At 51.0% G+C, this 25244-nt stretch overlaps 1 protein-coding gene across 1 annotated transcript in view; it reads left to right on the top strand.

Moving 5' to 3' along the window:
- Window positions 1–25244, top strand: part of DNAAF9 (dynein axonemal assembly factor 9) — a 225723-nt gene that overhangs the window by 181232 nt on the left and 19247 nt on the right. Inside the window, exons 32-35 of the mRNA XM_040335514.1 lie at window positions 1762–1868; window positions 5191–5265; window positions 22086–22291; window positions 24103–24168. Of these exons, the coding sequence (XP_040191448.1) occupies window positions 1762–1868; window positions 5191–5265; window positions 22086–22291; window positions 24103–24168 (454 nt within the window). The remainder of the gene's footprint in view (window positions 1–1761; window positions 1869–5190; window positions 5266–22085; window positions 22292–24102; window positions 24169–25244) is intronic.

Genomic DNA, 25244 nt, shown 5'->3' with positions numbered 1-25244 from the left:
CTTCTTTGGCCTGAATCCTGCTGGTTTTGCGAGACAACACTCGCAAAACAAGTTAAGATTTTTTTCATTACAGTGCTTGTATTGCAAAACGCTTGTTAACCGCGTTACTTGCAATCCGAGGTTCCACTGTAGTACTAATATTTATTTGCAATGTTCCCCAACAACTACTATATGTTGCAAGTAGAACTAATTTCTCTTTCGTTCATAGACGGACACAGCCTTGATTGACCTTAGGGTTATGCTTCTTCCTCTCCTGGTAGGAAGAAGCATAACCCTAAGGTCAATGAAGGCTGTGTCCGTCTATGAACTCAGAGAAATGGATTTTACGGTGAGTACAAAAATCCTTTTTTCTCTTTCGTTCATAGACGGACACAGCCTTCATTGACCTTAGGGTTATGCTTCTTCCTACCAGGAGAGGAAGAAGCATAATCCTAAGGTCAATGAAGGCTGTGTCTGTCTATGAACTCAGAGAAATGGATTTTACGGTGAGTACAAAAATCCTTTTTTTTTTTATAGAGTAAGAGCCCTTTAAGGCTGGGGCAGTTGGTGCGCGCCGGTAAGGCGCCGCCATATTTAGTGGCGCTTTACCGCCGCTAGTGGGGAGGTTTTAACCCCCGCTAGCGGCTGAGAAAGGGTTAAAACCGCAAGGAAAGCGGCGCTTTGCCGGCGGTTCCGCGGCTCTGCCCATTGATTTCAATGGGCAGTAGCGCTTTGGGAGCGGTGTATAACACTGCTCCTACAGCGCCTCAAAGATGCTGCTTGCAGGACTTTTGTTAGCATCCTGCCAGCGCAGCGCTCCAGTGTGAAAGGAACGGTTCTTTCAGGGCGCTGTGCAGGCGCTATTTTTGGCATTATAGCGCCTTAGTGTGAAAGGGGTCTAAGGGGAGGGTTATAACCCCTGTCAGATTTTTTTTTTCCCATCTCTGTCCCATTGGGAAGATTTCGCTTTACTTCCTGTCCCAGAGCCAAAAGAGGAAGTGGGAAGAGATCCCTCCAAGGTTACATCGCTGGTGTCCTAGATTTCCCCTCTATTCCTGTTCTGGGGACCAACATTTTTGAATTTTCTATCGCTCTCGGTGCTGATGGTAAATAAAAATATAGAAGGTGAATTTCTTGAAGGCTCCGTTCACATATATGCAAATTGGATGCATTTTGAACCACATCCGAATCGCATATTGTGAATTAAAACAGCTTTCTATGGAGCCGGTTCACATACGTACGCTGCAGCGATGGTGCAAATTCACAGTGAATTTTCACCATCGCTGCAGAGTCCTGTGTGTTTTCTGAGCACTGTGGCACGGGTCAGATGCAAATTCCAGGCTCATTGCCTTCTATGGGAATGCATCTGAATCGCACATCAGATCAGTTTTGAACACCTGATCCAGAAAAAAAAAAACGTCGCGGGGGGCTCATTTTCCCAACAACCCTCCCAAATCAATACCAGGCCCTTATGGGTTTGGAATGAATTTTAAGGGAAACCCCCATGGCAAATAAAAAAAAAAATGGGGTCCCCCTCCATATCCATACCAGACCCTTATCTGAGAGTGCAGCGTGGCAGACCAGAAAAAGGGGGGGTGAGGGAGTGCCCCCCCCGAACCATACCATGCTGCATGCCCTTAACATGGGGTGAGGGTGCTTCAGGGCATGGGGGGCTCTCTAACAACCCCCCGCTCCCAAAGCACCTTGTCCCCATGTTGATAAGTTGGAGACTACAGGAAGGTAGGAGCTCACTGGATTTCTGGTAAATGCTTTCTTGTTTAGGTATGACGGTCGGTATTTAGCGGGACCTCTGTCCCCGAAGATGGATCGTATCAGTGTGTGGTTCAGCCAACCGCTGGAAAAGGCTCGATTCATGACCAGATGTAAAGGTAAGCTCTACATGTGCTTTTAATGCTGATTCTATATTCTGATATCGTATCTTTGGGAAAGACGTATCAAAGATACAGTGGAACCTCGGATTACGCGCATAATCCAGGAGAATGCTTGTAATCCAAAGCACTTGCATATCAAAGAGAGTTTCCCCATAGAAGTCAATGGAAACCAAGATAATTCATTCCACATTTACTTCTTTTGCATGCAATACCATATGTGGCCAGAGGTGGGGGGCGCCGGGGAGACTGGGAAACATTCGGGAACTAAGGGCCAGATCCTCAAAAGAGATACGCAGGCGGATCTGCTGTTCCGCCTGCGTATCCCTGTTTCTATCTTTGGAACTGATCCACAGAATCAGTTTTCCATAGTTGGGCAGAAGATCCGACATGTGTAAGGGACTTACACTGTCGGATCTTAGGATGCAGTACCGCAGCCGCCGCTGGGGGCATTTCTCGTCGGAATGCCGCTTCGGGTATGCAAATTAGCACTTACGGAGATCCACAAAGCTTTTACGTTTCGTTTTTTCTCCGTAAGTATTAGTTTGCCGTCGCAATATTAGGGCTGCTTTTACAAGGCCTAAACTGTTTAGGCCTTGTAAAAGTAGACCCTTCTATCCCGCGTCGCTGTTTTTTTTTTTTTTCAATTTTTTTTTTTTCCCGCCGCAACTCGTATTTTTTTTTACGCCCATCGCGATTCTCAAAACCCGGCGCAACGTAAAAAACGCGCAAAGCACGTCGGGAAAATGACGTCGGGAGCATGCGCAGTACGTCCGGAGCGGGAGCGCGCCTAATTTAAATGGGACTCGCCCCATTAAATTAGGAACGCCTTGCGCCGGACGAATTTAAGTTACACAGCCGAAAATTTCTAGGTAAGTGCTTTGTGGATCGGGCACTTAGGTAGAAATTTTCCGGCGGTGTAACTTAAATTGAAAAAGTTACGTTGCGCCGGGTTTTTGTGGATCTGGCCCAAAGTGTTTCTAAGTGTTTCCAAATTGCTCCGAGTGTCACCGGCGCCTCCGCACCTCTGGCCAAATGCGGTACTGCGCACCGCAGAGGCTTGAATCCTGCTCGTATTGAGAGACAACACTCGCAAACAGAGTCGGGATTTTTTTTAAATAATTGCTTGTATTGCGAAACGCTCATTAACCGTGTTACTCGCAATCCGAGGTTCCACTGTATAAGCAAATTAGTGAGTAGAAGTCTGCCAGAACACTTTTTGTGCCCCCTGCTCTGTGTTTACATTAGGAGGCTGTCAGGCTGCCAAGTCGCTGCTGAGAGGGGGAGCAAAATAAGCCGAGCAACTAAATTAAACTTAAAGTTTTAGCGCCAATTTCTATCAGTTTTGTCCACTGCTGTGCATTAACATGCGTTGCAGAAGCCCATGCAGTTTGACTCTGCATTACAGTAGACCACAAATCACACATTCTGCATTTTCAGACGCACACTGCAACGCAGGTTAGTGTTTTGCCACCCTGGCACACAAGTGCTGGGAAGGTGTGTCAGGGTACTATTGTTGCGCATTGGTGTGAATGGACTCTTACGATTATTTGAGGTGTGAATGACGAAACGCGGGACTCACAGTTGAGATACCATTCATTTGACTGCCACCCAAAATTGCGCATCGCACAATAAGACGTGCGGCAACCCGCATCCCGGTGACGCATGTCGCCCAAAGATAGCTCAGGAGCTACTTTGGGGTGACGTGTGTCCTGCGAAGTTGGTTGCCGCAATTGCAGCGTGACAATTGCGGCAGACCCGTTATGTGGAGTGTCATTTCAAATGAATGGCATCTCGAATGTGAGTCCCAAGTTGTGTCATTCACACCTCAACGCTGTTAAATCGCAAACAGATCCGCAGCAAATCTGCCTGCGATTCAAAACGCTGTAGTGTGAATGCAGCCCGAAGGTGAATTTCTTCACAGTGCCATCAGCAACACAGTTCAGTGAGGTTTTATTTTAAAAGCGAAGTATAGGATTGATTTCCTTTTTTGTTAGAATCATACTTACTTAGGTGGATGCAGCATCAGTCCAATGCTGCATCTATACCCCACCGGCTCTAACACTGAGAACTGAGCGATCAAACACTGCTGATTACTCGGTTCTCACAGCTCCGCGAGCAGAGAGCTGCTGACTGTCAGTCACCAGCTCTCTGCTCTGGTTCCCCATGGTGACTGGAGCACTGGGCTGTGTAGGGGCTGGGAGCAGCCGGTGTTCTATCAAGAAATGCCCTCTGTGGAAAAATAAGGCCTGTGCATGCAAAGTACCGGGCGCCACTCCCACTGATATGTTGATCAGCGGGTTTAACGTCAAAACACAGCGCATGCACAGATCGTCGGAGGCATTTTTGGACGAGAGACAGTACTCAGAGGCCAGTAATCAAATCTAGGCAAACAGCGGAGGGACAATGTACTTGTTAGACTGTGTCTCCCTGTTGCGGGCCGGGTTTTCCGTGTGCTGAAGGGCGGGTTTTGCCTGTGTCTAAGGGCGTGTTGCAAGACGCACAGAACCCGTCGTTAAACACACCCGCGACCAGCACCGCAACAGCAGGGCTTAATCTGACAACTACGTTCCCCCGCTGTTTGCATAGCGTTGGATAATGCCTCCGACGATCTGCACATGTGCTCTGTTGACGCCACGCGAGCTGACCAACATATCAGTTTGAGTGATGTTTGGTACTGCGCATGCGCAGTCCCATTGTAGGCATTTTTCGATAGAACACCGGCTCAGGCTCTCAGCCTCTCGCTGAGAGGCTGAGCCGGGTGTTGGTCCAGGCATATGGGAGGATCACAACCATCGATCGCGATCCTTCCCGAGCCTGTACAGGCTCTGTGACGTCAGCTGACAGCGGGCTTCAGCCCCACTCTGTGTTATTAAAATGGGTCACAGGAGGGGAAAAAGAACTGCACTCTTGTGATCCACAAGAGAAGAGAAGAACAGCCAAACGAGCTTTGGTTGTACTTCTCCTTTTAATGCTCATTTTATGTTACTAAATGTTCAGAGCCAGTTCACACTGGGGCAACTCGTTGGGCGACTCAGCCGCCTGACAAGTCGCGCTCCGCTCTAATCAATGGAACCATTCTAATAGGAGCGACTCAAGTCGCTCCGACTTAGAAAAAGGTACTTGTACGACTTTGGGGGCGACTCGGGGCGACTTGCATTGACTTCAATACAGAAGTCATTTTGCAAGTCGTCTTGAGATCGCCTTGCCGAGTCGTCCCCAAAGTCGCCCCAGCGTGAACCGGCTCTCACAGTTCTGTTTTTCTAAATAAATTGTTACATTGTTTGATGCGTTCTTTACATCCTCCTCCTTCTTTCTGCAGCCATAAAGTCCTCCATTAAACCTTTCCCCTTCCGTGGTAACATTTACCATATAGTTGGGAGAGTCAAGTTTCCAGGTAAGTTGTTGTATGTAGGAGATTAGTGTGTTCTGTATGATTGAGGTCTTGTGTTTACTGTTTTATATCCATTGGCCCGGATTCACAAAGCACTTACGCCGACGTATCTCGAGATACGCAGAGTAAGTGTAAATATGCGCCGTCGTATCTGTGCGCCGTGCCCACAGAACTAGATACGCCTGAAAATAGGCTTCATCCGACCGACGTAAGTTTCCTACGCCGTCGTATCGTGGGCGCATATTTACGCTGGCCGCAAGGGGCGCTCCCATTGATTTATGATTTGAAAATGTAAATGAGTGAGATATGTCGATTCACGAACGTACTTGCGCCCGGCGCATAATATACGCAGTTTGCGTAAGTCGTACGTCCGGCGTAAAGTTATTCCCCATATAGGAGGCGCAACTCATGCAAAGGTATGGACCAGGGAACAGCCGTCGTATTGTACGTCGTTTACGTAGTGCTACGTGAATAGGGCTGGGCGTAGGTTACGTTCACGTCCTAGGCAGTGATTCTACGTATCTTAGGCATTCGTCCCGACGTGATTCTGAGCATGCGCACTGGGGGACGGCGCATGCGCCGTTCGTTATTCTTAACTTGATGGCGCTCGGCCCTTCATTTACATGGGGTCACGCCTCATTAGCATGGCTCACGCCCACTTCCAATTACGACGTCTTACGCCGAAGGAACCCAGCGCAGATTTAAAGGCAAGTGCTTTGTGAATACTGTGCTTGCCTCTCCGCGCTACATCGGCGTAGCGTATATTCGATACGCTACGCCGGCATAAATATAGTGTATGTGAATCTGGGCCTATGTATTTACATGGCAATTAGTGGAAAGCAGATGATGAATACAGGAACCCCAAACACACTTTGTGACTTTTGCCACTATTTAAATGCGATTTGGGACCAGGGGCAGAATCGCTGCGATTGCCTAAAACACCAGATATGACCAGGGCCTTAGCTTTCTGCCGGATAATCTTCCAGAGGACTGCTAAATGAGGCCGGGGATACAGCACTGTGTGGGAAGCTGCCACATATATGACCTCTTCCCAGCACAGGCAGCTTGCTTTAAATGTTATTAACCACTTTTTTCAGACTCTGTGGCCCAGATTCTCAAAGGGCTTACGACGGCGCAACACCATGTACGCCGTCGTAAGTCCTAATCTTGGCCGTCGTATCTATGCGACTGATTCTTAGAATCAGTTACGCATAGATAAGCATTAGATCCCACAGGCGTAAGGCTCTTACGCCGTCGGATCTTAAATGCAATTATTTTTTTTGGTCGCTAGGTGTCGCCTCCGTCGTTTTCCCCGTCGAGTCTGCAAATTGGCTAGATACGCGAATTCCCGAACGTACGCACGGCCGACGCAGTGAAGTTACGACGTTTACGTTAGGCTTGTCCCGGCGTAAAGTTGCCCCTGGGTATATGAGGTGTAGGCAATGTTAAATATGGCCGTCGTTCCCGCGTCGAAATGTAAAAATTTACTTGCGGCGGCGTAAAGTAAATCAGATACGTTACGCCCGCCCAGTTTTGCACGATTCTACGAGAATCTGGGCCTGTGTTTACAAGTTAAAAACAATTTTTTTTGCTAGAAAATTACTTGGAACCCCCAAACATTATAATTTTTTTTCCTAACACCCTAGAGAATAAAATGGCGGTCATTGCAATACTTTTTGTCACAACGTATTTGCGCAGCAGTCTTGTAAACGCACTTTTTTTGAAAAAAATAAATAAGACAACAGTAAAGTTAGTCCAATTTTTTTTATATTGTGAAAGATAATGTTACGCCGAGTAAATTGATACCCAACATGTCACGCTTCAAAATTGTGCCCACTCATGGAATGGCGTCAAACTTTTACCCTTAAAAATCTCTATAGGCGACGTTTAAAAAATTCTATAGGTTGCATCTTTTGAGTTACAGAGGAGGTCTAGGGCTAGAATTATTGCTCTCGCTCTAACGATCGCGGCGATACCTCACATGTGTGGTTTGAACACCGATTTCATATGCGGGTGCTACTCACGTATGCGTTCGCTTCTGCGCGTGAGCTCGTCGGGACTGGGTGCTTTAAAAAAAAAAATCTTATTTTTCTCTTTCGTTCATAGACGGACACAGCATCCTTTGACCTTAGGGTTATGCTTCTTCCTACCAGGAGATTTAGGCAGAATTCTTACAGCACTTAAGGTGTTAAAAACTTTCCTTCATGCCGCTCCTCCCAGGGGGCGTGGCTCCCCCAGGCATAACCCACACTCTGCTCTAGCAGCTTCAGTTTGTTTCTGTCTAACCGTCAGGAGAGTCAGGCTCTCTCTGGAGTCCTGGACTCTGGAGTTTTTTTCTTGCAAAATTTTTTTGCATCTTGCGAGTTTTTTTCCTCGCTTTTTTATTTATTTATTTATTTTTTTGAATCCTGCAATTCTTCTATCAACAGCCGACTGGGTGACAGGCTGGGTCCTCGACCCTTGTAGTCCCCCCAGGTTCGGCCTTCGAGCGTGTGCCGGCCCTCAGCTCCGCTTTGGGACGTCCATGACAGGCCCCGTTGCTCCAGGGGCGGCCGGGGAACTTCGGTTCTAGGGCACACATATGACCGGTCTCTATGGCCTTGTCACAGTGTGTCTGGCTGACAACCATGCCGTTCGCGGACGTTGGTTCTGTCTGGGATACCTCCAGCCGGGTAGTCGCAGGACAGGTAAGTAGTGGCCCCTTACTCAGGTAAGTGGTCTGGCTGGAATGTGTTCCCTTGGGAGGTCGACTGAGGGTTTTTCCCTGCTTTCCTCTCTCCCTTATTCCTTCCCTTCTTTCCCCTTTGGGTGACGGCTGTGCAGGGTTTTTTTTTCTCTGGGGCTCATTTTTTTCACTCGTGGTATGGCTGGGGCTGTTCTGTGTCGCTGCAGGGGTCTGTGGTGGACATTCTGGGCATTTTTGTGTGTGCTGTTTTGGTGTACTGTCTTTTTTGGGTACACTGTCTTTTTAATACTGCGTCATGGCGGCCATTTTGCCGGAGCCGCGCTTGTATTATTCGGCGGCCATTTTCTTGTGGCCGGCGCCGTTTTCAGCACTAGTTCGGCCTCTAGTGGCCGTTTCGGCGGGGAAAAAGACCGCAAATCCTCTGAGGGGACAGACGCAGCGCTGCAGCTTCTCCTCAGCACACACTTGCCTTCACAGACCGCGCTGTACCAGGGGGGTGGTGAGTCTCAGGGGGCCCCATACTGTGCTCTAGCGGCCCGGGAGGTGACCTGTGGGGGACTTTTTTCCTGCCTTTGGCAGTAGGGATGACACGGCAGCTGCAATATGGAGCCTGAATCAGGCCCCTCATTCCTCACAATGCCGGAATTAACCCTTAGCGCCCCTTCCCCTGCCACATCTGTTGAGTCGGTGTCGGCTGTCCTGGAGTCTTTTCTCACCAGGTTTGAAGCTGCCAGTGCTCGGTTGGGGGGTAAAAAGCGCCCCCCCCCCCCCCCCCCCCCGGAGGCTGTTTCTGGGGATATCTCTGACGCAGAATCTGATAACGCTGTTGCTGCTTCTGGTTCTGTCGTGTCAGAGGATGCGGGCTTAACCCACATGGACAGCGAGGATGACTCTGCTGCGGAGTCTGCTGACAAGGAATTTGTTGGAGCTCTTATTACTGCGGTATGTGAGACTCTTCATTTAGAGGATGTGGCGGAGACACCAGCGGTGTCAGTCCCTTTTGGATTCCGCAAACCACCGCGTACCGCTAAGGTATTCCCCTGTGTTCCTTATTTAGACAATATGTTATATAAGGAATGGGATACACCGCAAAAGGTTTTTACTGTTCCTAAAACTTTGCTACCCGTTACCCCCTGGAGGAGGACTTTTTAAAAAAGTGGGTCACTCCTCCGTCGGTGGACCCTCCTGTGTCCAGACTGAGTAAGGCTACTACGTTGCCTGTGGAGGGGGCTCCTGCTTTCAAGGACCCCACTGATAGGAGAGTGGAGGCCGTGGCCCGCTCCCTATTCACGGTGGTGGGTTCGGCGGTGAGGCCGGCTCTGGCCGGAGCCCTGGTTGCTCAGACGCTAACTGAAAGGGCGAAGCTCCTGCTGCAGGAGCTGGAGGTCCAAGGTGCTTCCGAGTCCTCTAGGATCCTGGCTGAACAGTTGATTCAGGGTCAGAAGTTTCTCTGTGAGGCGGCTATGGATTCGATTCCTTTGCTTTCCAGGGCTTCTGTCTACGCAGTGGTTCTGCGCCGCCTTATATGGCTGAAGTGCTGGTCGGCTGACCAGTCCTCAAAAAAGGCCTTGGTAGATTTGCCCTTTAAGGGCGGACGGCTTTTTGGGGCATCCCTGGATGACATCATTAAGGATGCCACTGGAGGTAAGAGCTCCTTGCTCCCTCAGTCGGGGAAGGGTAAGGAACCTCGCCGCAAGCAAGGTCCTACTTTTACTACCCCTAAGCGGTTTTTTCGTGCGCCCAGCGCGGCTGGGAAAGGTCCGCAAGGTGCAAAAGCCCCTGCTGCCGGGCGTAAGCGCCCCTGGTTCAACAAACCAAACAAGCCTGCGGACAAGCCTGCTTCCGCATGAAGGTCTGCCCCCGCCCGGGTCTCGGGTGGGGGGACGGCTTCACGACTTTGCGGATCGGTGGAATTCTCTTCTGACCGACCGTTGGGTTTGCGAGGTGGTCGCCTCGGGGTACAAGATAGAGTTCCTTTCTTGTCCCCCAAACAGATTTTTTCCATCCAACCTCCAGCTTCCTCCGGATCGTCGGCTAGCCCTGTCCGGGGCTGTCCAGGATCTTCTGGACAGGGGGGTGGTTGTGCCGGTCCCCTCGCTGGAACGGTTTCGGGGGTTCTACTCCAATCTGTTCGTGGTCCCCAAGAAGGGAGGGGTTCGCCCTGTCCTGGACCTAAAGGCCCTCAACTCCTTTGTCAAGGTGCAGCGATTCAGGATGGAGTCGGTCCGTTCTATCATAGCGGCCCTCCACCAGGGGGACTTCATGGCGTCCTTGGACATCATGGACGCATACCTGCATGTCCCCGTTTGCACAAGCCACCAAAGGTATCTGCGCTTTGCGATCGGGGAGGACCACTATCAATTCGTGGCCCTCCCGTTCGGGCTGGCGTCGGCACCACGGGTGTTCACCCCGATCCTGGCCTTGCTAAGGCAGCGAGGGATCGCTATCGTGGGATACCTGGACGACCTTCTCCTGAGAGCTTCTTCAGGCTCAGAGTTAGAGGAGGACGTGTCCATCACGTGTCGGACTCTGCAGGAGTTCGGCTGGCTTCTGAATCTCACAAAATCAGTGTTGGTTCCGTCCCAGAGGCTGGAACACCTGGGGCTGGTTTTGGATTCGGGGGGAGGCAAAAGTGTTCCTCCCATCGGAAAAACTGCGGACCCTGCAATCTGCAGTGAGACATTTGTCGACCCAGAAGTGGTCATCTCTTCACTTCTGCATGCGGGTTCTGGGTCTGATGGTGGCCTCCTTCGAGGCGGTTCCATATGCCCAATTCCACACCAGGGTACTACAGAAGGAGATTCTGTCACGATGGGACAGGGTCCCATCTTCTCTGGATCGCCGGATTCGGTTGAGCCATCTGACCAAATCTTCCCTGGCATGGTGGCTGACTTCTCCGGTGCTTCGGTCCGGGAAGTCTTTTCTTCCGTGCCGCTGGACAGTGGTCATGACGGACGCCAGCCTCTTCGGCTGGGGGGGCGTCTGGGGCACCCAGTCAGCCCAGGGGCGCTGGACTCGGGAGGAGTTCCGCCTGCCGATCAATATCCTGGAGCTCCGAGCGATCAAGCTGTGCCTTGTCAGGTGGTCCCTAGAGCTGCAGGGCCATCCTGTCGGGATCCAGTCCGACAACGCCACGGCCGTGGCGTACGTCAATCATCAGGGCGGCACAAGGAGCTCGGCCGCGGCGACGGAGGTCGCTCACATACTTCGGTGGGCCGAAAGGTTCGTTTCGGCCCTGTCGGCGGTATACATTCCGGGAGTTCTGAATTGGCAAGCCGACTTCCTAAGTCGCACGACTCTGGATCAAGGGGAGTGGTCTCTCCACCCGGAGGTGTTTCAGATCCTGTGCCAAAAATGGGGCACTCCAGACGTGGACCTTCTGGCGTCCCGTCTCAATCGGAAGGTACCACGGTTTGTGGCCAGGTCAAGGGACCCGTGGGCAGACGCGTCAGACGCGTTGGTGGCTCCCTGGGGTCAATATCACCTGATTTACGCCTTCCCTCCTCTAAGGCTCCTACCCCGCCTGCTGCGCAGGGTGGAAGCCGAAGGGATTCCAACGATCCTGATCGCCCCGGATTGGCCGCGTCACTCTTGGTACGCGGACCTGGTACGTCTGGTGGCAGACGCCCCCTGGCGCCTGCCTCTGAGGGAAGATCTCCTGTCTCAGGGCCCGATCTTCCATCCTGCTTTACGGTCACTGGCTTTAACGGCGTGGCTGTTGAGAACCAGGTACTGAAGGACCGGGGCCTGTCGGGCCCGGTAATCTCTACCATGATGCGTGCACGGAAGTCCACTTCTCGAAAAATTTACCATCGTACATGGAAAGCATACATCTCTATGTGTGAGGAGATGAAGTGGCACCCCCGTACTTACGTGGTGTCCCGGATCCTGCTGTTCCTACAGCGAGGAGTGAACCAGGCTCTTGCCTTGAGTCAGATTTCTGCTCTGGCTGTTTATTTTCAGCGTCCCTTGGCAGCGCACTCTTTGGTTCGCACGTTTGTGCAGGGGGTCCGGCATGTGGCCCCCCCGGTGCGCCCTCCGCTACCTTCTTGGGACTTGAACTTGGTCCTCTCGGCGCTTCAGCGTGCCCCCTTTGAGGACATTCGGGAGATCCCTTTGCTGACTCTGTCACAGAAGGTGGTCTTTCTGGTTGCTATTACCTCTATCAGACGAGTGTCTGAACTGGCGGCCCTGTCTTGCAAGGCCCCCTACTTGGTCATCCATCAGGATAAGGCGGTGCTGCGCCCGCGACCTTCTTTTCTTCCGAAGGTCGTTTCGGCCTTTCACATTAACGAGGACATTGTTGTTCCATCTTTATGTCCTCAGCCGGAGAACCCGAAGGAAGCCATTTTACATTCTCTGGATGTGGTTCGGGCCCTTCGAGTTTACTTGTCGGCGACAGCTCCGTTCCGGAAGTCGGACTCGCTGTTCGTGTCTGTGTCCGGTCCCAGTAAGGGCCTGGCAGTCTCGTCGGCCACCATTTCCAGGTGGATCCGACAGGTTGTGCTTCAGGCCTACGCCCTGAAGGGGCGGGCGCCTCCCTTTCGGGTCACGGCGCATTCGACCAGGTCGATCGGAGCCTCCTGGGCTTTCCGACACCAAGCCTCTGTGTTACAGGTGTGTAAGGCTGCGACCTGGTCGTCGGTCCACACTTTTTCAAAGTTTTATAAGGTGGATGTGAGTGCATCTTCTGATGCCTCATTCGGCCGCAGGGTGTTACAGGCGGCAGTTTAAGGTTGGAGTTCCTCCGTTGAGTAACTCCGGTTTTGTTTGGGGTGCAACCTGTTGTTTGCTGTGTGGTTTTTTCCCACCCCTCGTTTTTTTGACACTGCTTGGGGACGTCCCTAAGGTCAAAGGATGCTGTGTCCGTCTATGAACGAAAGAGAAAAAAGGATTTTTGTACTCACCGTAAAATCCATTTCTCTGAGTTCATAGACGGACACAGCACCCACCCCTCCTTGGTTTGTACTGCTTGTTACGAACTGAAGCTGCTGGAGCAGGGTGTGGGTTATGCCTGGGGGAGCCACGCCCCCTGGGAGGAGCCAATGAAGGAAAGTTTTTAACACCTTAAGTGCTGTAAGAATTCTGCCTAAATCTCCTGGTAGGAAGAAGCATAACCCTAAGGTCAAAGGATGCTGTGTCCGTCTATGAACTCAGAGAAATGGATTTTACGGTGAGTACAAAAATCCTTTTATTTTACTTGATTTTATTGATTTTTAAATTGTTTTTATAAAAAAAAAAAAAAGATCCTCTTAAATATGAGATCTGGGGATCAAATAGACCTCCCATCTCATATTTACACTAAAATGCAATAAAAAAATTAAAAATATTAAAAATGTGCCTTTTAAAAGCATGGGCGGAAGTGACGTTTTGACATTGCTTTCGCCCTGCTATGCTATGGAGACGGATGGGGGCCATCTTACCCTCATTCGTATCCATGGCAAGCAGCGGGAAGGACCCGATTCACCGCTGCCGACGGCTCCGGTAAGCGGCGGAGAGCGGCGGGGAGGGGGGCCCGCCACCGATAACGAAGATCTCGTGGTGAATCTGCTGTGGAGACCACCGTCATCGTTTACAGGACCGGCCACGTTAAAGATGGATATCTCGGTTGTGGCAGCAGCTGCTTCCGTTACCGAGATATTCTTCTTTAAAGCGGATGTGCCACTAAAAAACTATATTAAAAGCAAGCAGCTACAAATACTGCAGCTGCTGACTTTTAATATAAGGACACTTGCCTGTCCTGGAGTCCAGCGGTGATCACAGCAGATGACGAGCCGATCGCTCGTCACCCTGCTGCTCCCCCCTCCATCCATGGTGAGGGAACCAGGAAGTGAAGCGCTCCGGCTTCACTGCCCGGTTCCCTACGGCGCATGCACGAGTCGCGCTGCGCCCGCCGATTGGCTCCCGCTGTGTGCTGGGAGCCGAGTGTTCCCAGCATACAACGGGGGCGACGGGAAGCGGAGGAAAAACCCGTCCTTTGCCCGTATCGTAGGGCCGGAAGTGGGTGCAGATACCTGTCTGTAGACAGGTATCTGCACCCCCCTCCCCCCTGAAAGGTGTCAAATGTGAAACCGGAGGGGGGGAGGGTTCCGATCAGCGGGACTCCACTTTAGAGTGGAGATCCGCTTTAAAGGGGTTGTAAAGGAAACATTTTTTTTTTTCATAATAAAGCATCCTTTACCTGCAGACATTCCTCTTTTCACTTCCTCATTGTTCGTTTTTGCTCAGAAGTTGCTCTAATTCTTCTCTGTTCTGTTCACTTCCTGCTTGTCTGATTTTACTGACCACCGTGATGGGAGGGTTTACTGCGGTGTTCAGTGACGTGCTCGCCCCCTCCTGGGAACTACATCTGTGCGGCAGGACGCTCTCTACGTGTTAGAGACTTCAAGAAGGTGTGAATTACTGGGCGTGCCGCAATGCATACTGGGAAATGTAGTTCTTACATGAACGAGCGCCACAAACCAGGAAGTGAATGAGAGAACAGAAACTAGAACGCCGGAGGTGATATAGATGAAGGAATTTAATAGGTATTTACTCGTTTTTTAACAGAATCATTACACTATTCTGTCTGTCTACCTTGCAGACATTCATTTTAGGCAAAAAAAAAATTTCTTTACATCTCCTTTAAAGTGCCGACATATATGTACGTGAGCCGGTCCTTAAGTGGTTAACTGACCAAAAATGCAGCAAGCAGGATTTCTAACATCACAATGGAATCACAAGGGACCAGTGTGAAGACATACATAGAATTTAAAGAGATACATTTTCTCTTTCGTTCATAGACTGACACAGCCTTCATTGACCTTAGGGTTATGCTTCTTCCTACCAGGAGATTTAGGCAGAATTCTACAGCACTTAAGGTGTTAAAAACTTTCCTTCATGCCGCTCCTCCCAGGGGGCGTGGCTCCCCCAGGCATAACCCACACCCTGCTCTAGCAGCCTCAGTTTGTTTTCTGCCTAACGACAGGAGGTCAGGCTCTCTCTGGAGTTCCTGGACTCTGGAGTTTTTTCTTGCGACTTTTCTCGCTTTTTATTATTTTGTTCCTGCATTTTTGAATCCTGCGATTCTTCAACAGCCGACTGGGTGACAGGCTGGGTCCTCGACCCTTGTAGTCCCCCCATGTTCGGCCTTCGAGCGTGTGCCGGCCCTCAGCTCAGCTTTGGGACGTCCACGACAGGCCCCGTTGCTCCACGGCGGCCGGGGAACTTCGGTTCTAGGGCACACATATGACCGGTCTTTTATGGCCTTGTCACAGTGTGTCTGGCCGACAGCCATGCCGTTCGCGGACGTTGGTTCTGTCTGGGATACCTCCAGCCAGGTAGTCGCAGGACAGGTAAGTAGTGGCCCCTTACTCAGGTAAGTGGTCTGGCTGGAATGTTTCCCCTGGGAGGTCGACTGAGGGTTCGCCCTGCTTTCCTCTCTCCCCTTCCTCTCCCTCCTTCCCCTGACTGGGTAGTGGCTGTGAAGGGGGGCCTCCTGGGTTTTCTTTATTACCACCGGGGCCCGTGTGTTGTTGGGGGACTGTGTTGTTACTCTGGGGGGTGCTGCTGTGTGCTGCTGTGTTCTATGAGTTGATTTTTACCTCAGACGACGGCCATCTTGGAAATCTCCTTGGTAACGCTGTGATTCTTCCCTGAGGTGACTGACAAAGCACAGCCAGTGCTGCTGTGTTCTATGAGGTAATTTTTACCTCAGACGGTGGCTATGAGGTAATTTTTACCTCAGATGGTGGCCATCTTGGAAATCTCCTTGGTAACGCTGTGATTCTTCCCTGAGGTGACAGACAAAGCAGAGCCAGTGCTGCTGGGTTCTATGAGGTAATTTTTACCTCAGATGGTGGCCATCTTGGAAATCTCCTTGGTAACGCTGTGATTCTTCAGACAGACTCAGCACAGCCTCTGGTCTCTTGTACCAGTTTTAGTGCTGTAACAGTTTTAGTGCTGTGAAACGCTGTGAATCTTCCTTGAGGTGACTCATCACAGCCAGCACATCAGAGCACACCTCAGGTTTTCAGCTCCCTCTGCAGCTGGGTGGGGTGGTGAATACCAGGGGCCCCCATGCTCTGCAATAGCAGCAAGGAGGTGACCAGTGGGTTTTTTTTTTGTCCTTCCTTGCAGGGTGGGTGACTCAGCGCTGACACTATGGAACCTGAGCCAGGTCTCCCTCTCAAGCTATGCCTGAGTTAACCCTTAACGCCCCTTCCCCTGCCACGTCTGTTATGTTGGCTGTCCTGGGTTTCTTGCCAGGTTTGAAGCAGCTAGTGCCCGGATGGGGGGTAAAAAAGCGCCCCCTCCCTGAGCCTGCTTCTGGGGATGACACAGAATCACTGTTTTTTTCTAGTTCTGTTATGTCAGAGGCTGCAGGTTTTAACCCTTATGGATAGTGAGGATGACTCTGCTGCAGTCAGTTGCTGGCAAGAATTTGTTGGAGCTCTTGTTTTCTGCGGTGCGTGAGACTCTAAAAATTGAGGATGTGGCGGAGACACCTCCGTGTCAGTACCAGCAGACTACCACGCACCGCTGAAGTGTTTCCTTGTGTTCCTTATTTGGACTATATGTTATACAAGGAATGGGATGCACCGCAAAAAGTTTGTCAAAAAACTTTGCAACCCGTTACCCCCTTGAGGGGGGCTTTAAAAAAAAAAAAAAAAGTAGGTCTCTCCTCCGCCAGTGGACCCCCCTGTGTCCAGATGTGGAAGGGGCTCCTGCATTTTAGGATCCCGCTGATAGGAGAGTGGAGGCCGTGGCCCGCTCCCTATTCACGGTGGTGGGTTCGGCGGTGAGGCCGGCTCTGGCCAGGGCCCTGGTCAGGCCCCGACTAAAAGGGCGAAGCTCCTGCTGCAGGAGCTGGAAGAAGGACCTCTAAGGTGGCCTTGGTGATGGCCGTTAAGGGTGAACGGTCCTTTTGGGACTTCCCTGAATGGCATCATTGAGGATGCCACGGGTGGTAAGCGCATGCTGTTCCCACAGTCTGGGAAGGGCTAGGGACCTCGCCCTGTGCAAGGACCCTCCTTGCCTACCTCCGAGAGTTTTTCCGCTCGCCCTGTGCGGTGGGGGTAGGTCTACATGGTGCTTGAATCCCCGCTGCGGGGTAGCAGCGCACCTGATACCGCATGCCTAACGAGTCTGTGGACATACCTGTTTCCGCCTGAAGGTCTGCTCCCGCCCGTGTCTCGGGGGGGAGACTGGCTTCGCATTGCGAGGTGTTTTCCTTGGGGTACAAGATTGAGTTTCTCTCTTGTCTGCCAAACAGGTTTTTTCCTCCGGCTTCTGGCCTCCTCCGGTTCGCAGGTTGACTCTGTCAGGGGCTGTCCAGGATCTTCTGGTCAGGGGAGTGATTGTGCCAGTTCCCTCGTTGGAACGGTCTCGGGGTTTTTACTCCATTCTGTTTGTGTCCCCACGGAGGATGGGGCCCGGTCAATCCTGGGCCTCAAGTCCCTCGTTTGTTTTGTCAAGGTGCAAACTTTTGGTGGTGTCGATTCGCTTGGTAATAGCGGCACTCCATCAGGGGGATTTTCTGGCATCCTTGGATGTCATGAACGTGTACCTGCATATCCTCAAACCACCGAAGATTCTGTGCTTTGCGGTCGGGGAGGGGCCATTTTCAATAGTGTCCTTCCCATTCGGCGGGTTTTCGCCAAGGTGCTCGTCCCGATACTGGCCCGGCTGTGACAGCGGGGTTTGTTATCATGGGATGTCTGGACGACATTCTCCTACGAGCTTCTTCGAGCTCTGCATTGGTGGAGCCATGTCTATCACATGTCAGGCTCTCCGAGTGTTCGGCTGGTTTCTGGATTGTCCTGAAATCAGGGTTGATTTTGTCTCGGGGACTGCAATACCTGGGACTAGTCCTGGATTCCGCCGGGGCGGGAGTGTTTTTCTCCTAATGGAAAAAATTCAGATTCTGCTATCTGCTGTGCAGCAGTTGCCGACCCAGAAGCCGTCATCTCTGCGATTCTGCAGGAAGGTTCTGGGTCAGTTGGTAGCCTCTTTCGAGGCGGTTCCGTATGCCCAATTCCACGCCAGGGTTCTACGGAGGGAACTGCTGTCACGATGGGACTAGCTTCCGTCATCTCTGGATTACCAGATTCAATTGAGTCATCTGATCATGTCTCCCCTGGTGTGGTGGCTGGCGTTTCCGGTGCTTCGGGCCGGAAAGTCATTTTTCTGCTGGCCACTGGACAGTGGTCACGACGGATGCCAGCCTCTCCGGTTAGGGAGGGGCGCTTGGGGCACCCGGTCAGCCCAGGGGCACTGGACTCAGGTGGAATCCTGCCTACTGATCAACGTTCTGGAGCTCCGAGCAATCAAGCTTTGCCTTGCCAGGTGGTCCATGGATCTTCAGGGCCGACAGGTCAGGATCCTGTCCGATGATGCCACGGCCTTGGCGTAGGTCGATCATCAGGGAGGCACACGGAGTTCTGTTGCAGCGACGGGGGTCGCGCACATCCTTCAGTGGGCCGAAGGGTCCGTTCCGGCTCTATCGGCCGGGTACATTCCGGGAATACGGAATTGGCTAGCCGACTACCTAAGTCGCACTGCACGGGGCCAAGGAGAGTGGTCTCTCCACCCGCAGGTCTTTCGGGGTTCTGTGCCGAAAGCGGGGCACTCTGGGCGTGGACCTTCTAGCGTCCCGTCTCTATTGGTAGGTGCCACGGTTCGTGGCCAGGTTTAGGGACCCGTGGGCGGACGCGTCAGACGCGTTGGTGGCTCCTTGGGGTCACTATCGCCTACTTTACACCTTCCCTCCTCGGAAGCTTCTTCTTCGCCTGCTGCGCTGAGTGGAAGCTGTGGGGATTCTATCAGTTCTGATTGCTCCGGGTTTGGCCGCGTCGCTTCTGGTACGCGGACCTACTGCGTCTGGTGGCAGATGCCCCCTAGCATCTTCCCCTGGAAAATGATCTTCTGATACAGGGTCCGATCTTCCACCCTGTTTCACAGCCACCGGCCTTAGCGGCGCGGCTGTTGAGAGCCAGGGGCTTAAGGACCGAGGCCTATTGGGCTCGGTGGTCTCTACCGTGCTGCGTGCACGGAGGTCTACCTCACGTAGGTTTTTTTCCTCATACATGGAAGGCCTACATCTCTGTGTGTGGGGAGATGAACTGGCACCCCCGTACTTACGTGGTGTCCCGGATCCTGCTGTTCCTGCAGCGGGGAGTGGACTAGACTCTTGCCTTGAGCACGAGCAAGAGTCAGCTTTCTGCTCTGGCTGTTTACTTTCAGCGTCCCTTGGCGGCGCACTCCTTGATTCGCACGTTTGTGCAGGGGGTCCGCCATGTGGCCCCTCCGGTGCGCCCTCCACTGCCTTCATGGGACTTGAATTTGGTCCTCTCGGCGCTTCAGCATGCTCCCTTTGAGAACATTCGGGAGATCCCTTTGCTGACTCTGTCGCGGAAGGTGGTTTTTCTGGTAGCCATTACCTCTATGAGACGAGTGTCTGAACTGGCGGCCTTGTCCTGCAAGGCCCCCTACTTGGTTATCCATCAGGATAAGGCGGTGCTGCGCCCGCGACCTTCTTTTCTTCCGAAGGTCGTTTCGGCTATTTACATTAACGAGGACATTGTTCTTCCATCCTTATGTCCTCAGCCGAAGAACCTGAAGGAGGCCATTTTACATTCTCTGGATGTGGTTCGGGCCCTTCGAGTTTACTTGTCGGCGACGGCTCCGTTCCGGAAGTCGGACTCGCTGTTCGTGTCTGTGTCCGGTCCCAGTAAGGGCCTGGCAGTCTCGTCGGCCACCATTTCCAGGTGGATCCGACAGGTTGTGCTTCAGGCCTATGCCCTGAAGGGGCGGGCGCCCCCCTTTTGGGTCACGGCGCATTCGACCAGGGCGATCGGGGCCTCTTGGGCTTTCCGACACCAAGCCTCTGTGTTACAGGTGTGTAAGGCTGCGACCTGGTCGTCGGTCCACACTTTTTCAAAGTATTATAAGGTGGATGTGAGTGCATCTTCTGATTCCTCCTTCGGCCGCAGGTGTTTCAGGCGGCAGTTTAAGGTTGGAGTTCCTCCGTTGAGTGACTCCGGTTTTTGTTTGGGGTGTAACCTGTTTTTGCTGTGTTATTTTTCCCACCCCTTGAATTTTTTGACACTGCTTGGGGACGTCCCTAAGGTCAATGAAGGCTGTGTCCGTCTATGAACGAAAGAGAAAAAAGGATTTTTGTACTCACCGTAAAATCCATTTCTCTGAGTTCATAGACGGACACAGCACCCACCCCTCCTTTGTTTGTACTGCTTGTTACGAACTGAGGCTGCTAGAGCAGGGTGTGGGTTATGCCTGGGGGAGCCACGCCCCCTGGGAGGAGCGGCATGAAGGAAAGTTTTTAACACCTTAAGTGCTGTAGAATTCTGCCTAAATCTCCTGGTAGGAAGAAGCATAACCCTAAGGTCAATGAAGGCTGTGTCCGTCTATGAACTCAGAGAAATGGATTTTACGGTGAGTACAAAAATCCTTTTTTTCTTGAACTTTTCTTGCGCAAAAGCTGTCAATGGCCGACCATAAATTCATATTCTTTTAAATTCATGATATTCATAAAAACGTTGAACATAATACAATTCTATATATAAAAAAAATATATTTTTTAAAAACTGTCATTTGCCTGTAAATACCTTATACAGCCCACTTCCTGTTTCTTGTCTGGTCATTAGCCTAGGCTGATGACATCATGAACAGCTCTCTCTCTCACTCTTGTGAGAGTTTGCCAGCAGGGAGGGGGGGGGGTTATAATAGGGCCAATGAGAGCTGCAGAGCTGGAGGTGGGCCTCTGTGTGTGTGTGTGTGTGTAAATCCAGGAAGTGAACAGGCAGCAGCTTCAGCTGCCCACAGTTAAAATGGAGCCAGACTCAGTGGAGGGAGATTTTTGCAGCATCTTTGTAAAGTACAGGATCGCAGTATATATAAAATAATATGCAAAGTGGTTGGAGGGAAGCTTCACAAGGGCAAAGATGTTTTTATCACAAATTCTGTGAGAAGACTGCAGTTCCTCTTTAACCACTTAAGCCCCGGACCATTTTGTTGCTAAATGCCCAGGCCAGGTTTTGCGATTCGGCACTGCGTCGCTTTAACAGACAATTGCGCGGTCCTGCGACGTGGCTCCCAAACAAAATTGGCGTCCTTTTTTCCCCACAAATAGAGCTTTCTTTTGGTGGTATTTGATCACCTCTGCGGTTTTTTATTTTTTGCACTATAAACAAAAATAGAGCGACAATTTTGAAAAAAATGCAATATTTTTTACTTTTTGCTATAATAAATATCCCCCAAAAACATATATAAAAAAAAGTTTTTTTTTCCTCAGTTTAGGCCGATACATATTCGTTTACCTATTTTTGGTAAAAAAAATCGCAATAAGCGTTTATCGATTGGTTTGCGCAAAATTTATAGCGTTTACAAAATAGGGGATAGTTTTTTTGCATTTTTATACATTTTTTTTTTTACTACTAATGGCGGTGATCAGCGATTTTTTTTAGTGACTGCGACATTATGGCGGACACTTCGGACAATTTTGACACATTTTTGGGACCATTGTCATTTTCACAGCAAAAAATGCATTTAAATTGCATTGTTTATTGTGAAAATGACAGTTGCAGTTTGGGAGTTAACCACAGGGGGCGCTGTAGGAGTTAAGGTTCACCTAGTGTGTGTTTACAACTGTAGGGGGTGTGGCTGTAGGACTGACATCATCGATCGAGTCTCCCTATAAAAGGGATCACTCGATGGATGCAGCCGCCACAGTGAAGCACGGGTAAGCCGTGTTTACATACGGCTCTCCCCGTTCTTCAGCTCCGGGGAGCAATCGCAACGGACCGGCTATAAACGAATAGCCGTGCCGTCGTCCCGGATCGCTCCCCGCGGGAATCCGCACGCAGCGGAGGGGGTCCCGATCGGACCCCTGACCCGCTAGAAGTCAGGGACGTATATATACGCCCATCTGCCTGTACGTGCCATTCTGTGGACGTAAATAGGTGTGTGGCGGGCGTTAAGTGGTTAAGTGATCTACCGCCAGAAGAGCGTTAGAGCTGTTTTAAAATTCCCTGTATTTTAAAACCAATATAAGTAATGGGCTGCAACGCACAGGTTTTTAATCCTGCTTGTGTTTTGGGGGCCACATCACTTAACAAAGAACTTTTTATTGTGTTTTCAGATTCTGAGCAGATGGTGGAAGTTTGTCATCACACACTGAGCAACTCGCTAAGACTTCTCCCAACGGAGGAAGGACCAGCCCCTCCCCCAGACCCAAGACACGATGTGCGAGAGAACAGCATACACCACCACTGCGTCCTTGTCTTCACGGGCTGCTCCCTGAAAGAGGAGGAGGTGAAGGACTGGCTGCGAGAATGCGCCAAGCAGGTGAGCACACAGGACTGGGTGTGATCTCAAACATTTAGCTTTTATATGCTCTATTGACTCATCTGTGTGTGTAAAATTTAGGATTTAGCTATTGAGCTCTGTAAACAACTTCCTTATTTATTTATTTTTTAAAGTGCAGCCAGGTTAATTATAATCTTTGCACTGCAGATCCTCAGGTACAGCTTTCTCTCCAGCTAAGAGACCAGTGAGAAGCAGAGTAGTGACATCACCACTAAATTTCATTCTAGGTTTGGTGAGACTAGCAGTCAGATGCAGCAGAACATTCGATGATTTCACATTGCATATATATGGCTATGAGGCTACAGAATAAGGAGTTCCTAGGCACAGGGAATGCAATGCCACTTACCTCCTCTGTGCAGTTGGTTTTGCACAGAGCAGCCCAGATCCTCCTTTTCTTGGGTCCCTCTTCAACTCTCTTGACCCCTCCCTCCTGCCCAGTTCCCCCACAGCAAGCAGCTCGCTATGGGTGCTCCCAAGCTGAGCCGCAGCTCTGTGTCCCCATTGAGACATGAAGCCATGGCTAGACCCCGCCCCCTCTCTCATCTTATTGGATCACTGTCTTTGCTGTCTCAGCTGATAAGGAGAGAGAGTCCTGGGCAGACCCAAGTTTTGAGGGACTCAGGCAGTGGTGGCTAGTGCTCAAAATTTTTGGGAGGGGGTGCAAATAAACTGAAAAATTTGGGAGAATACTGAAAAAAAAACATCAATTGCAGCCTTACTTTGCCCATCAATTGCAGCCTTACTTTGCCCATCAATTGCAGCCTTACTTTGCCCATCAATTGCAGCCTTACTGCCCCCATCAATTGCAGCCTTACTGTGCCCCCATCAAATGCAGCCACTGTGCCCCCATCATGTGCAGCCTCACTGTGACCCCCCTGCCCACCCGCTCGCTGGTAAGGCAGCAGGTGACGGCGGCGAGCTGTGGGATGGGCAGCGGGTCAGTCGACGGCTCCTATCCTGTGTTCTCCATGCTTCTCTGTCCTCCCGTGCATCTCTTCTTCCCTTCTGCTAGGCGTTGATGTGCCTTCAGCCAATCAGGTGAAGGGTATTGGACCCGCTCTTCCTGATTGGCGGAGAGGCGGTTCAGTGTTAAAAAAGCAAATATTTATTTGCTTTTCTAACACATCTGGGTGGACTCCAAACGCAATGCTCTGCGCTCCGGGTCCACCTTTTTTTGACGCCTATTAGACCATATGGCTCTAATCAGGTGCTTCAAAAAAACACCCCCGCCGCTGTAATTCAGGCGCCCGGCACCGAAAAGGGTCCGGACGCCTGAATAGGGGGAGGAAGCAGTTGCCATGAATAGATTCATGCTATGCATGATCTTATCCATTGCTCATATAGAAGGGTGGCGTGACAGAGGGGGCGGCGCCCATGTGCCCTTAATGGATGGGCCGCCCCTGGGCACAGGTAAGTATTAGGGGGGGGCTGCTGCACACAGAAGATTTTTTTATCCTAATGCATAAAATGCATTAACATAAGCTTTCTGACTTTACAACCCCTTTAAGTAAACTCCCCTGAGGGTCCAATAGGACACCATGGTTCCAGCCTCCAGTACAACACGCCAAGTATAACGTTACAAGAAATTATTCCAAGATTCAGAAAAGACCTAGGAAGGGTAGATAGAAATGTACAGGTTCATTGAGCGGTTAGATGAATTTCTAAAGCTTTTTTTTTTTTAGGATCTCTTGTTCCAGACATCTTACAATTTGAAATAAAGCTGCACTCCGCTGTCTCGTAAATTCAGACTTCCATTTGATTTGTAAACAAAACTGTTCTTTATATCACAGAAACCCGAGAAGAAGCCTTTAAGAACAAGACGGTCCCTAACTGTTCAGGAAATCCGGAGTATTCATGTAAGTGAGGATAAAGATTCTAGTAAATACTGTGTTTCCCCGAAAGTAAGCCCTAGCGTGATTATCGGGGCGGGCTGCAAAATAAGCCCTACCCCGAAAGTAAGCCCTAGCGTGATTATCGGGGCGGGCTGCAATATAAGCCCTACCGCGAAAGTAAGCCCTAGCGTGATTATCGGGGCGGGCTGCAATATAAACCCTACCGCGAAAGTAAGCCCTAGCGTGATTATCGGGGCGGGCTGCAATATAAGCCCTAGCGTGATTATCAGGGCGGGCTGCAATATAAGCCCTACCGCGAAAGTAAGCCCTAGCGTGATTATCGGGGCGGGCTGCAATATAAGCCCTGGCGCGAAAGTAAGCCCTAGCGTGATTATCGGGCGGGCTGCAATATAAGCCCTACCCCGAAAGTAAGCCCTAGTGTGATTATCGGGGCGGGCTGCAATATAAGCCCTACCCCGAAAGTTAGCCCTAGCGTAATTATCGGGGCGGGCTGCAATATAAGCCCTGACGCGAAAGTAAGCCCTAGCGTGATTATCGGGGCGGGCTGCAATATAAGCCCAACCCCGAAAGTTAGCCCTAGTCAAAGTTCATCAAAAATCTATTTTTTCATAGACATTGCTGCAGTGTTTCCGTTTATTACTGTGTTAAAAAATATGGTACCGTTATGTTTAAAGCCACTGCTGATCCATCCTCTTCTCACTTCGTCTGCATCCCGTCCCTCTTTCCTGTAAGCAGCGGGCCGGCTCTTCTCGTTCCTCCTCTCCTCCCCCCTGACATCTTCAGCCCGTCCCTTCTTACCAGCACAGAGCGAGCCGATTACAGGTGACCTCGGCTCTTCTCTCGCCTTCTCTCCTCCCGCCTGACGTCTTCAGCCCGTTCCTCCCCAGCGAGCGGAGCGAGCTGACGTCAGCGGGATCTCTTCTCTCTCACTCTCTCCTCCCGGATGACGAAAGAAGTGCAGGTGAATACCGGTACACCAGGGAGCTGTATACACTACGGTAAAAGGTATTTCTCTTTCGTTCATAGACGGACACAGCCTTCATTGACCTTAGGGTTATGCTTCTTCCTACCAGGAGATT

The sequence above is a fragment of the Rana temporaria genome, chromosome 1 (assembly GCF_905171775.1).
Source record: "Rana temporaria chromosome 1, aRanTem1.1, whole genome shotgun sequence".
Classification (NCBI taxonomy): Eukaryota; Metazoa; Chordata; class Amphibia; order Anura; family Ranidae; genus Rana; species Rana temporaria.
This window is presented reverse-complemented; position numbering and strand designations above follow the sequence as displayed.